Source organism: Lepisma saccharinum, chromosome 21, assembly GCF_977018435.1.
Source record: "Lepisma saccharinum chromosome 21, izLepSacc3.1, whole genome shotgun sequence".
NCBI lineage: Eukaryota > Metazoa > Arthropoda > Insecta > Zygentoma > Lepismatidae > Lepisma > Lepisma saccharinum.
Window position 1 is genome coordinate 54,532,122 of NC_139249.1, and position 13,949 is coordinate 54,546,070.

At 39.5% G+C, this 13,949-nt stretch overlaps 1 protein-coding gene across 1 annotated transcript in view; it reads right to left on the minus strand.

Moving 5' to 3' along the window:
* Su(fu) (suppressor of fused domain protein) overlaps window positions 1-13,745 on the minus strand; it is a 105,471-nt gene extending 91,726 nt beyond the window's left edge. Inside the window, exon 1 of the mRNA XM_083142375.1 lies at window positions 13,475-13,745. Coding sequence (XP_082998501.1) covers window positions 13,475-13,626 — 152 coding nt within the window. The 5' untranslated portion in view covers window positions 13,627-13,745. The remainder of the gene's footprint in view (window positions 1-13,474) is intronic.
* Between the last annotated feature and the right edge of the window lie 204 nt (window positions 13,746-13,949).

The following is a 13,949-nucleotide window of genomic DNA, read 5'->3' on the forward strand; positions in this document are numbered from 1 at the left end:
CGGAAATTAGGTTTGGGTTTTTCTGAGTAACTTTGCGAATAAGTGAGGCTTCGGCGTTAACTGTACGGTGTTGATACTAACGACGCACGTTTACATGTACATGAGACCCTCTGAATTATACTGTACCAGACTCTGCTACATGGCGTGGTCATTCATCTCTCCTGGACGCGGGACTTGCACACGGTTCCTTTGTGGCGAAATTGTCCTCCGAGGTCGATCGCGACGAAGAATAATTGCGACGATCTGGTGTACTTGCACCTCCTTAGTACTTCGGGCGTTCCTCTTGCCACTAGCGTCGGATGTACGTGGTCACGCGCCGGTTCGGAATCTCTCTGGTGGCGGGCTTCGATTCGGCGTCGTTCTGGAAGCGTCGTTCTGGAGTCGTCCTTCAATCTCTCCCTCTGGCTTCAATCGGCGTCGTTCTGGAGTCGTCCTTCAATCTCTCTCTCTGGTGGCGGGCTTCGGTCGGCGTCGTTCTGAAGACGTCCTTCGGGCTTTGGGCAGTGTTTGGCTTCGATGTCGTCTTTGGCGTTGGCTGACTGGCTTCGGCGTCGTTGCAGGCGTCAGGGGGAGCGACGACCCCCTTCTCTATCTTCTTTAGCCCTCCATCCTTATGTGGTCCACGCTTGGCAAAAACAAATCACCGCGTCATCTTCACCAAAATAAGGCGCACACTGGTAACGCTCTATCTGCGATTCGCTCACGGTACGTAAGGCAACAAAGTCCACGGACACAAAACAATGATCACGCGAGAGTGTAGCGCGGAGATGCTCTCTCTGTGAAATCCGGGTAAAAACTGTCTCTGGGATGGTAGCACCGCGTATTTAAGAGAGATTCAAAATCGTCCGTTGAAACCCACGCTCAGGTAGCTTGGCTTCGCTTTTGGAGGAGATGCGAATGACCTGTGTCCATTGTCTTGAAACTCGGTCACCGAGGCGTCTTCGATCCTTGCAGGCTTGAGCTCCAGCTGATTTCTGTGGTCATCCGTGAACATGGGTTAGCCCGCCCGCTGCGACTCAAGCCTGGTAGCGACGAAAATAATCTTTCCTTATCTTCGCGTTGGTGCAAATATGTCATGTTCCAAGCGTCGGCTGTCACTCAAGAAAGACCCGTTCCCAGCTCCCGACGTCTGCCTCGGATACAAGTTTATCCACAAAATAAAATACCTCACACTTTTATATTTGAACATAAAATGAATCAATAAACATAAATAATTTATATCGAACTGCGTTATACATGTCACTAGATACCGTGACACACTTTTGGGTCAATCGCGAAGAAGGGAATGAGTGATGATAGGAAGAAATTGATGAAGGAATTCTCACAAGGAACACCCATGTCCAGGCCGTGATTCGAACTCGGAGACCCTGGCGTCGTAGCGCGATGTGCTAACCACTCCGCCATGGAGGCAGGCATAATAATTCGAATTCGATTATTAGAATATGCTTCTACGTTAGCCCCGTGTAGCTCTGTACACTTTTTGACACTCCGTGTAGTGCACGTGTAACCCGGTGTCAGGCTGGTGCAACGAAATCATATTCAACCGGACGCAAGAATACTGGTGTTCAATTCCATACGATTTAACAAATAACCGAACTGCTTGCTGCTTTCAATGTTCATTTGTTTGGTTACCACGTATCACCCGACCATACACCATATTGTACACCATCCTAGAACAGATGACTCGGTGTTGCACGTTTAAAACAACTAGACATGTCAATGCCTTCAAGGGTGCCTTGAATGCAATGTGACTGCTTTCCTTCTTTCAGAGTCAAGACAGAATCCCTGCAAACGTCACTGCTAAAGTACCAGCTCCAGACACAAAGCGGAAGAACAAACACAGTTTTCCTCGCCAGAGGGCCTGAGGCCTCGGTGAAGTCTGTTTGGAGCCTCTTACCTTAGATGCTGATGTACGTCACAGAAATAAACATTGTAAATGTCTGTCACTTACCTTCGATGTTTAACTTCTAGGATAAGGAGTAATATACACAGGTAGATCAATTATTTTCATCAAGTTTACGGACTGGATGAATGCATGATGTATTTACTGGCACAAGATGAGAAATGTATTGGCTCACACAATTCAAGTTATGCGACCGCTTTCTCTTTGAATGAGAGACAACAAGCGAGACTAAAAATAACTTCCTAATTGTAATAACTGATAAAATATCATAAACGTTTTAAACAGGTCGATTCAAAAGAAATGCGCAATATTCTGGGAGGGGAGGATATTAATGATTTTAAAAACAAAAAGTTGATGTGGACATAGGTTCGATTCATTACTATTAACAAGGTATTGTGCTGTGCATTGGGTACTAATTCCTAGCCAGAGGCGCTGTCATTTCTTGACGGCTGACAGTCCTGGAGAAGGTGTTCGTAAAATGCAGACAGGATGTAGCTGCAGCGACATTTTCCATTTTTTTTCTTCCCTCCCTTAAGCATGATACTGTATGTACATAAGTTTTCATGCAAAATCTTGCAACCTTTCGAACCTATATTCACTTAATATTCTTTTTAAAAAATGTAAGTACTGTAAAAACATGTTCATTCAGTTCTGGTCCTGGGTTCGAAACCCGGTGGAGACACATAGTGGTTCGGATCCAATTTTAAACTGTATGTCTAGCCATATTTGCCTATCTATGCATACGGACTTTTAAACTAAAATTCAATTCTACATATAATTCAATTTGCTTTGCTGCTTGAGCGCCTTCAGGTGTGGTGTGCTGACAAAAACAATTAAAACGAATAATTAGAATTTAAATACAATTTTTTCAAGTGCAAGAGTTGCTCAAGCCTGCGTTAATACTAAAAAAAAAACAGTCAGGGAAATATTTCGTACAGTGGTTGGATGACAGCAGAAATTGACAATTTCTCCAGTCAAATTTTTACAGTGTACTCACTCGCAAGTTTCAAAGTTTGTTTGGAGTCCACTTTATGCACAGATCTGCTACTCGTAACTGGGCCAACAGCTTAAAGTGAAATCCGAACCACAATGTGCCACCGCCGGGATCGAACCCGGGACCCATCGATTACAAGGCGACCGAGTTACCATAGGGGAAGCTCTGCTCACGAGTTGCGAATATGTGAAAAGAAAACGGCAAAATTCCCATACGTCTTTTTCTAATTAGCCACATTCATTCATCAATACCATGCTATTCAGATTCTCTCTCCATTCGCTTGACATTCATGTAAGCGCCGTGGCACTCTCATACCTTCAAATGCACACCGGGGAAAACTAACTGAAAATAATACATTAGGAACGAGTAACAGGAAGGATGGAAATAGAATCTGATAAAAACAAAACATGTCATGGGGGTTATAAAGAAAGCCACAGGATCTAAAGTACTTGAATGACCTAAAAATACGCTACAGGAAAAACACGCAGCTGACAGGAGAAGGGAAAGATCCAGCGAGATTCAAGGTCTACAAATTTGTATTTGTATTTTAATCACTTTGCATTGGCAAATTAAATTAACAAGAGCTGCAGTGGTTCAATCTGAAGGCTGTCAGACCGCTATTTGGGATATCCAGGTTCGATTGCTGGAGTAGGAACTTTTCCAGCAAAAACTCTGCTTGGTAAGGTTCACTCAGCTTCTGATAAATGGCTACGTGGGTGCAATCAGGCATGGATTAAAAGTAGCCGGAGCGTGGTGCTGCTCACATCACGTCCACATCCTCCTTTATCAGGGCCGGATTAACCTAATGGGAAACTGGGGCAATTGCCCCGGGGCACCCACCAAAAGGAAGCTGTGAAGGGCCTCGACTTAAAAACTTCAATATTGTCGTAAGTCTGGATCCAATTGTAGCACAGCTCTCAGTTGATCTGTTTGTAGATATCTGAAGCTCAGTATACTTTACAGGGGCGCTGACTTGTCAAATTATTGGGGGGCTCTGATCACTGAAATAAATGAATGATGACTCACTCCCTCTCTTTTTTTAAAAATAAAAAATACGTCTTCGTATAGTAGTTTTTAAGCAGCTATTATATTCCTCATGCAAATCAAATGTAACATGAAAACCATATAGAAAATGTTTCAAAGTCTCTTTATGTCTATTGTGCCTGCTAATTTGTTTTTTAGATAACAATTAACATTTTTATTGAAAATTATGTATTTTTAAGAGACCAACCTAAAAGTTTTATGCCGACCTCGGTGGCCGAGCGTGTTGGGTGGTAGACTCAACCCGCTTTGATCCAGAGGTCTCGGGTTCGAGTCCCGGCGAGGGCATGGGCGTGTTTTAATGTCCGCAACAGACATGTGATGGGTTGCAAATAACCCATAAAATAAACAATATTTAACAGTTTTATTTAATTATTTACATAAATGCTAACACAAATCGCAGGAAAATGATTTTACTTTTTTGTTCTTGCTACAATATTTTACTTTTTTAATTTAATTTTGCAATAATAAAAAAATAGCATGTACACTAAGATATAAATTGACATACACAACAAAAATATATGAACATGATTTAAAAATAAAGCAAAAGTCTCTCTACGCAGTGGGTTATTTTTATGAACTCATTAACAAGCGGTCTCAGGTCCAAATTATCAAGCACAGTTTGATGTATGTGGAGTACCGCTAAGCTGCTTAGTCTCTTCTGCCCCATTGTAGATCTCAAATATGTCTTCAGTCGGCTAATAGCACTGAATGACCTTTCGGCTGTGGCTGTCGTCACTGGCACAGTGCTGAGGACCATCATGAATTTGGCTCCTGGAGGGTGCTGTCTTCCAAAAGAAACTTTCTTATGTCACGCATGGTAGTTAGAACCACTTTCTTCTGTTTGGCAATATCACCAAGCATGGACATGTATAAGGAGAGCCTATCGGCATCCAAATCTTTGCGAAAGAATTCTCGCGTTTGCTGAAAGTTTGTTGTGCAACTGTTCACAGCTGAGATGCATTCTTTCTCTAAGGCTGTTTTTGTAGTCCTGTAGATTCATGTATTTGTTTAAAACATGATTTTGCTGCGTCACACACGTCAGTGTATATTGATTTATAATACTATTTTGGAGTGTAGAACTTGTGATGTTTGGCAGCATCAGGATTTTCAAGTCTCTTAGGGACCTGACGTTGCCGGAGCAATTCTGGCTCAACGAGGCTCGGTTTGCCCTCTGTGCATTTCAGCCAGAACTGCTCAAAACACATTCGCTTTTCTTGAAAGATGTCAGTCAAGTATTTAGTTTTGATTCTACTTCTGTAGCACCAATGCGTGGAAACTGAATCTTACAGTTTACCTCTTCTATTGGACCCATCACATTGCAGTAGAGGGAGAGAAAGAAAAATGTCTTGAAGTGAAGCATTGTCTCCAGATATCCAGCACATTTTAATGTTGGGTCAGTAGAATCCTCTTCAGAAAAATTCTCAAGAAAATTGAGAAGGTTCTCATAATTCTTTAAGATCTGTTGCACACTGGAGGCTCTCAACGTCCACCGACGAGGACAAAGTGGTCGCAGTCCAACATGGCCAGCCTTCTCATTCACATCAATAATATTCCTAAATATTTGCATTCTTTTAGGGGATTCCCAACAGTCTTTAACAAGTCGTTGGCTAAATTCATGTCTCTGATTAATATATGTATAATAGTAAATAATAATTATAAACGTACTTAGTATATAGTTATAAGTTATGTGTTTTGCTGTTTCCGGTCATAGCGCCCCAAAGTTGATGGTCTAGAACATTTCAAATGTGTATTTAAAATTAAGATCACGTGGTAAACTTTACAAGAGAAGAAAAATAATACATTAGATCCTCTTAAGCAAAATTATTGGGGGGCTCTGCCCCCACATCATTAACATTGGGGGGCTCGAGCCCCCCTAAGCCCCATGGAGTCGGCGCCTATGATACTTTATACCATGGATTCTCAGATACGATTAAGATAATAATAAATAATCCTACGAAGTACATGGGTGAACCTACCTCAAAGTCCAAAAGACAAGTATTAACTATCATTTAAACAGGGCTAACTATTGTATGCACGTCCGTCTCCCTCTAGCATAATCAATAGTATATACGTTATAATAATCTCGATAATTGTTTTCACTAAGGGGCCCCTAATATCTCGCTTGCGTGGGGTATAGAAAACTGTGCTACGTCACTGTCTGAAATATCCGTATATGTATTCTCACAATTGCACACGTCAGAGGCGCCAAACTGTCAATCACGAGCTGTCGGTAGCTCACGAATTTATTTTCAGTGGCTCCTGAATGGTTGGCTACCCCTGCAGGTGTTGGCAGCAGGGGTGCCTACGGGGGGTGATTATGTCTCAGGTTGGGTCATCGACATTTGGGGGGGGAATTTTTTCTCTTCAAACAATATAAAATTCAACGTGTATATCTTTTTCCAAAATATATTAGAAGAAGAAAAGAAAGTGTTTAAGGGTATTATCGAAGGGCGAGGGGGAGGAGATATATCCAACTTTTAGATACTAGGCCTTAATTGATATATGGGTTCTTCAGGGGGGTACTGAATTATTTTTTGGGGGGGCAGTGTCAAGGGATTTCTTTAGTGGAGGAGAGAGTATTTGAATATTAAATTTTGGAGACTGTATTTAGCGATATGGTATCCACACGTTTTCGACCCCGAACGTGCCAAAGGAGAAGCTAGAAAAGACTAAGAAAGTATTGGCATCCTATTAAATTAATATTCTTGAAAGCCTGCAGAGAAATGGATGTAAAAAAATTCTTACTCGCTTCGCTCGCACTCTTATTTTGCTAGGATGCGTGTCTGGCGCTTTAATGAGGTGAATGTGTAGTTTTTATATTATAGCTGCATTACAAGACAAGTGATATTCTCGATATGACGAACGATTTATGGGGTGGTCTTGAGTGATGGGCCCCCTGTTTAGGGAGGAGGGGCAGATCAAGTATAGTGTTCAGTAATACAAAGAAAAAAATACTTTCGGTAGACATGCTGTCGTAATTAAATACTTTGTGCAGATTACGATATGGTTTGAGGGCGAGAATGATATGATTTGGGGGGCATGACGATTTTGGGGGGAATGTGCCACTGGTCTTGGGGGTAGATGGGCACCCCTGGTTGGCAGCGATATTGAGGGAAACTTTTGCAACGTCACGTCTTCATGTTAATTGTACTCCCAGTTCACAGCCCAAGCAATACCGGGTGATTCAAAAGTCTCTTGATATTTTCCTTATATCGCTAATGAATGGTGTTCAAGATGGGATAAAATACACTGTTGTTTTCCTGCAAGATGGTGCAACACCGCAATTCACCAGAATCGTTCGGGACTAGCTCGCTGACAACTTCCCCGATAGGTGGTCCGGCCATGGTTCACCAAGACTTTGGGCGGCTCGCTCTCAGACCTGGCTCCCCTAGACTTTTTGCCTGGGGTTTCATTAAGTCTAGTACAAAAGTATGTACCAAGTAAAGATGAACACCATAGAGCAACTGACACAGTGAATAGCTGCAGCAACAGGGGAGATCACGCCATAATATGTTGGAGCATGTGGTTCGGTCTACGGAAGAGAGGTGGGTGCTATGCCTAGACTTACAGAGCCACCACATTGAAATGTACTGAGTTTGTCTTCTATTCAAGAGTACTTTTCAGCAGTACTGTCAGGTGTAAAGCCTGGTACTAAAATCTGTCACTCATTAACTTTGTACCGAAAGGAGGTGTTACATTCCAGGCTGAAAAAGTACCTCTTCTTCTCCACAATATTAACGGACAACCACAAAGTCTTTGTAATATTGATTGATTTGCTCTATTTAACTTCTCTTTTCTGCAACTTTTGGCTAATTGCAAAGATGAGGATGAGTGATATGATGAAGGGACAATCACAGAGAACACCCATGTTACGGCTGGCATTTATACCTGGGACCCTTGGCATCATAGCGCTATGTGCTAACCACTCTGCCACAGAGGTTGGAGAAAAAAGTCTTTGCAATATAGACACGTAAAAAATAATGTAATATAGAATGAGGCTCGGCACTCAAATGTTACGTGACGGATGCCAATAACTTAAGGATGAGAGATACAGTTCCATTCACGAAGTGTGAGGAGACATTGCTCTACAAACTGAGCTAACAAGCCAACCCTGACTTTTTGGCTTCCACTGTTTCATCTCTGTGAATTGTATGTCAGTGCTACAGCAACACATCTGTTGTCTTTAAAACATCAATGATTCACACAGTTCCATTTCTCCCAGCGTGAAGCTGTATATATTGTACACACAGGAGATGTACAATTTCACACAGGTACAAGAAGAGTCAGATGAAAGCTAGCTCAGTAGCAAGGTATGCCAGAGACCAAGGTTTAAGTGCTGGTTAAGCCTACATTTTTCCGCTTAAATTTCTAATTGGTTTTCAGGTTGTTGTAGTTGAAAATTGCCTTTACTTGTGCAACTATTACTTGTAGTAATACATCTGAGCATTCATAGTTGATTGAAATTATCACATTTAATTTAATTTCTTTTTTTTAATTTTCAAAAAATCCCATTACTACCTGAAAACAAAGTTTTCATATTTCTGTCAACATACGTAAAGAATTGACGATTAAGGTCTCACATTTTCAAATGATTGGACTAAATTCTAAAATATTTGACAAAGAGTCTGATTCTAAGCTTTCTGATGGTGTAATGGTTAACACTGTTGCTTTGTAATCATGGGTTTTCAGATTGGATTCCCCAAGGAGGCAAATGTCAGTGCATCTAACTATAAACTGTATGTTCAGATTAACCTATGTAGATTTTATTTTAACAATGTTCAGTAAGAGGAGGGGAGGTATAATATTATGAAACGTAATATATGGCTACAGTTTTTGACTCTGTAAAGCAAGATCATGCACACAGTTATTTGATTATTTTGTGACACACTTCAACATCTCTAGGTTAAAAATAACTGAAAATAATGCTTTTTTTTTTTGGCAAATATGAGCTAAGAAAGCCATAAATCCAACTCATTTAATTTATTAATTAATACAAGATTGGATTAAAAGTTATTACTTCTTGCACCAGAGTGGCCTTCCTAAATCAGGGTTTACTGGAAACAACATAAGTAACTATGCAATGCATAGTCGACTCTACCATATCGCTGCAAGTTTTAAATTTTGGCAACAGTACAAAAATATGCATTAGCATGTTTCTTATTCTGATCAGTGATGTTGCGTGAAATAAATTGTTGGGTGTGTTCACACCCAGCCTAAATTAAGAGAATTTAACCCCCCCCCCCCCCCAGGCAAAGGTGGGCTACAAACAAATCAATTGTTGATCACAATCACAGAGAAGAAAGTGGTAAATGTTAGTGACACTGATTAAGTGAGCATACAAATAAGTTAACAAATTGTACAGTACAAGGAAAAAATAATAAAATAAAGTAAAACAAGAAATATGAATATAATAATGCGTTTTATGAAAAATATGAGCCTGGGACCTTGTATTGTGCTAGTCACTCAGCCTGCATTTGTCTACCCCTCCCACTCACCACTGTGAGTAAGGGAATTAGGGAGTTACTAATCAGTAGCGTAAACCTGCCATGGAAACCATACAACAATGACTGTGGGTTCATCATGCTGACCACACTTTACCCTGTAACTGGTTGGATGATTGCTCACCTCTGATGAAACATGTGGGAGTTGGAGCAGTCGGTAGATAGGCCTCAAGGGCTGTTCTGCCACAGGTTATTATTAGATGAAATATATGATGGGAAATACACATATCTATCTGCTAGCGAGGATTTGAACATAGGATTTTTGTCATCATAGCATGCTGACCTAACAACTGTACCACAAAGGGTGGCACAAAATATGTTACAATTCACTACTCCCCTGCAATGATACTCAAGGAACTTCTCTTCCTAAATTTGGATAACATCTACAGTGATCAGTTTGCTCTTCATCTCAACAGAAAACTTAGCATTTTTTAGAAGAATACATGTGATAAAGTAAAAATGTAATGTATTTTTCAAGATGCAGCACATTTTTAAATCTTTACTGCATATCTATTGTATTTTAATTTATGAAGTAAATTATTTTGTGGATGCAATGTTGGACCTATGTTGAAACTAATTCTACTACAGCTACAAAACTGTGCCAAATTAAAGTCTACCATACTAAACTTCTTCTGATTTTATCCAAACATAATACTAGACTTGTCCTCCAAAATAACTTGCTTCCTTGAAAATCGTATGACAACTCCAATGGCCAAAACATAGATGATACTCCCACCAAACCCTCCTCAACTACGTACAATAGTTCAAATTCTTTTATCTTAAAAAATACAGCTTAAGTGATAACTTACATTGCTAGAAGTCTCTACCTTAATTCCAAAAAATGTAGTTTAGACAGAAATGTCAAAGTATCATCAGAATTTGGATCTAGCTCAACAAATGAAAAATCGATTTTTTTTGTCTGTCATCTTGAAATGCTTTCAGCTTAAAAACTGAATTTGCTGCAGTTATTGTGGCCACAAAATTGGTGATTTATCCCAACCCATCCAAAACAATGCACTATGATTGATTGATTGATTTAGTTTATTTTACTTCGCGTTTTGTGCCTCTTGGCTAATTTGCGAAGATGGGGATGAGTGATGAAATAATGAAATTGATGAATGGACATTCACAAACAACCAAGCCTGACCGGGATTCGAACCCGGGACCCTTGGCATCGCAGCGACAATGCACTATGTTACAGCATATTATGAAAAACTTAAACCTTAAGTGATGCCCTAATATTTCTGAGACTTTTGTTTCTTAATCTGTGAAAATATTAACAAGTCAAACACAAGCATAATTCAAAGCTTTATAAAGCTGGGAAATTTAGTCTTCAAGTTATCTTAATGCAGTTATCATAGTTACAATGTTTGTGATTTTGCAACCATATTCCATCTAAACTATGACATCTATTTCTAAAAGTTATACTGTAAAATTGTCGACAAATAAATCCCCTAAAAACGACAGAGTTTAGTTCCTCAGACTTCAAAAATGTATTCTAGACCAATAGTATTCAAAGTGTGTAGAGTGCCTCTCTGGGAAGGCACTCAATTTTCTCTGGGCAGTGCGAGAACCTCTGATAAATAATTCTTCTTTTCTGGAACTTTAAAATGTACTCATAGAACAATATCTTCTCTGCACTATTGTAACTCAGCAATCTTGGAACTGCAATCGTACCTTGTAGAAGAAAATCATGCAATGCTGAAAGCTTCATTGATAGTACCTTTGTCCAGACGTCGGCATCCTCTTTGATATTTTACAACTAAATGTGTCTCTACAAGGGGATGATACAGACATTCTGCACCTGTCAGACAAGGTGCCAACCTTCAAAAGGAAGTTACTGCTTTCAAAGAGAAAGACTGAAGATAAACCATGAGCTGAGCATAAATAAAGAAATACGTACAATTAAATGATGATTTAAAAGTCTGTGTTTGTGGAACACTACTTCTAAAAATACTTTCCTCAGGACACATGGCACAACTACATCAGAAATTGATTCAATGCAGTCTCTCCAGCACACTTTTACCACCACAGGAGAGGAGCAGCTTACTGATCTTTCCTCACAATGCAGTGATGACTATGGAGCTACGTGAGGAATGAATGCCCATCCAGTTAATTAAGGTCTTTCAACTTCTTACCTGTTTGAACCTGAATTTTCAGCCAAATAAAGATTAAGAGTAAAAATCCAAAATGATATGCACTTTGCCATTTCAAAATGTGTATCCCGATTCAATAAACTGTGTAATGTCAAGCAAGCTGATACATCTCATTGACTTTGATACACATTGCAATATGGCTGTTATTAACATCTATACAATACACAATTGGGGTAACAGTTCGTTATTTTGGAGACACATTTAAATCGGATATTTTGTGTTTCACATTGTTCGTACTTAGCAATTGTGTATTGCGGAACATAGTTCAAGGTGCCATTATGCTTTTTACACGAAAACAAACACAATTTTTCACATACAGTGTGACTTTTTTTATTCCTTTCTTCGCTTCCAGAATACACAATATGGCGAGCACATCCTAACTCGTGTTGTGGGTATGCAGTGTTTCAACCTTCTTCACCAAAAAATATGTACCATCGTGTTCATCACCGGGGGAAATTATACATTATGTGCGGGTAGCTGACGGATAACCCCACGAACCATTCATGGATAGCTCCACGAACCATTATGCATGGTAGTTGACGGATAGCCCCATGAACCATTTCCATAAGGTTAGGTTAAGTTTGGTTAGGCAAGCATAGTAAAAAAAAAAAAAAGAGTTTGAAACACTGACAGTGGGTTACGTCATCGAACGTGCGGAGCATGCAGTTCACATACGGGAAGCATGTCAATTGTGCGTCGGTGGGATATTTCTCTTGAAAAATATATGATTTGCCGGTTAAATATATTCCACGATGAAAGAAAATACTTCCACGAACGTTGGAAAGCTTGGAGAAACTCATTTCCGTAAGTAGTTTCTTCTGTAAAAATGAAGAAATGTGGGTAAAACTGTCATATGTGGGAAAACGCTCTAACTCGTTTATTCTCTACTTTTTTACATTCGTACTTACCTATTCTGCATTGCGAAAGATTGTTTAAAAATGGCTTTAGCTTTTTTCAACGAAATTAGTATCTATTGTCGACATATCAAGTAATTATTTTTCTATCTTTTCTCGCTTCCTGAACATGCAAAATGGCGGTCAAATCTTGACTAGTGTTGTGTTTCAAACAGCAAAGCGGTGTTTCAACCTTCTTAACAGAAAAAATTCCCACCCCAAAAAAACATTCTGGATCGTATAACCATCCACGAATAGCCCCAAAAACCATTCTGGATCATATAACCATCCATGAATAGCCCCATGCGCCATCACGGTAAGGTTAGGTTAGGTTGCTTTAGGTTGGGCAACATAGTGAAAAAACTGTGTGTTTGGAAACACTTACCGGGGATTACGTCATCAGATGCTCGCAACATCCGGTTCAAATACATGGATGGAAATGCAAGCAACAGCTTTCGTGCATCGGACGGACATTCTTATAGAAAAATACATGATTTAGCGGCAAAATAGTTTGAAAACTGCGAGAAAACACTTCTACGAACTACCGAAATTACACAGAAACTCAATTCCGTAAGTACTATCTCCTGTAAATTTGAAGAAATCCATTCCCGCATATGACATTTTTACCGAAATGTGTCTCCGATATAACGAACTGTTACCCACATTTGGTAACTACGAACCATGGGAAACACAAAATATCCGATTTAAAATGTGTCTCCGATATAACGAACTGTTAACATTTTTATAACTACATGTGGTTCAAATAATGTCTTCTTATAGTGCAGAAAGTGTTATTAAGGAAAGGCTAAGAATTTCAATATTTTCTTAGTATTAACACCCAAAATTGTCAACCTGCATAAATTTTGCAATTTCCCATCGCAATTTCAAGTTTCAATTTATGATGAGCGTTACATTTTCAATGATATAACTACATTGCAATATAGTGCACTAGGAAAATCATTTAAATGATCATAATTACTCACCAATACTTCGTAAGAGCTGTTACTTGCAAAGGATTAGGTTGGTCAGGATATATCCTTCTGCATGCTGAATACAAGGACTCCAGCCCTGGTGGAATAGGTGGAAGATTTCCGATTGGCACATTCCTAACTTGTCCAATACCTCCCTCCTCCATATTTAACTTTCGTTCAGTTATTCTAATGTTATATATATTTATATCTCAGGATCTGATTAGCACCCACTATTTGTAAACAATCACAGGATCGCGACTACTATACACAGGAACACGGACGAGTTTACATACCATTCTGAACAGTTGCGCAAGATCTCCGCGAGATGGCTCTGTCGACCAGAAAACAGGAGTCGTACCTTGTTTGTTTTTTAAACTTAGTAATATTCTATCACGTGTTTTTATAATATATAAAATAAGCTATACATTGAGTGAATACAATGACGAATTGCTCGAATAAACATGAACTATTGTAATTTGAAAGTGAT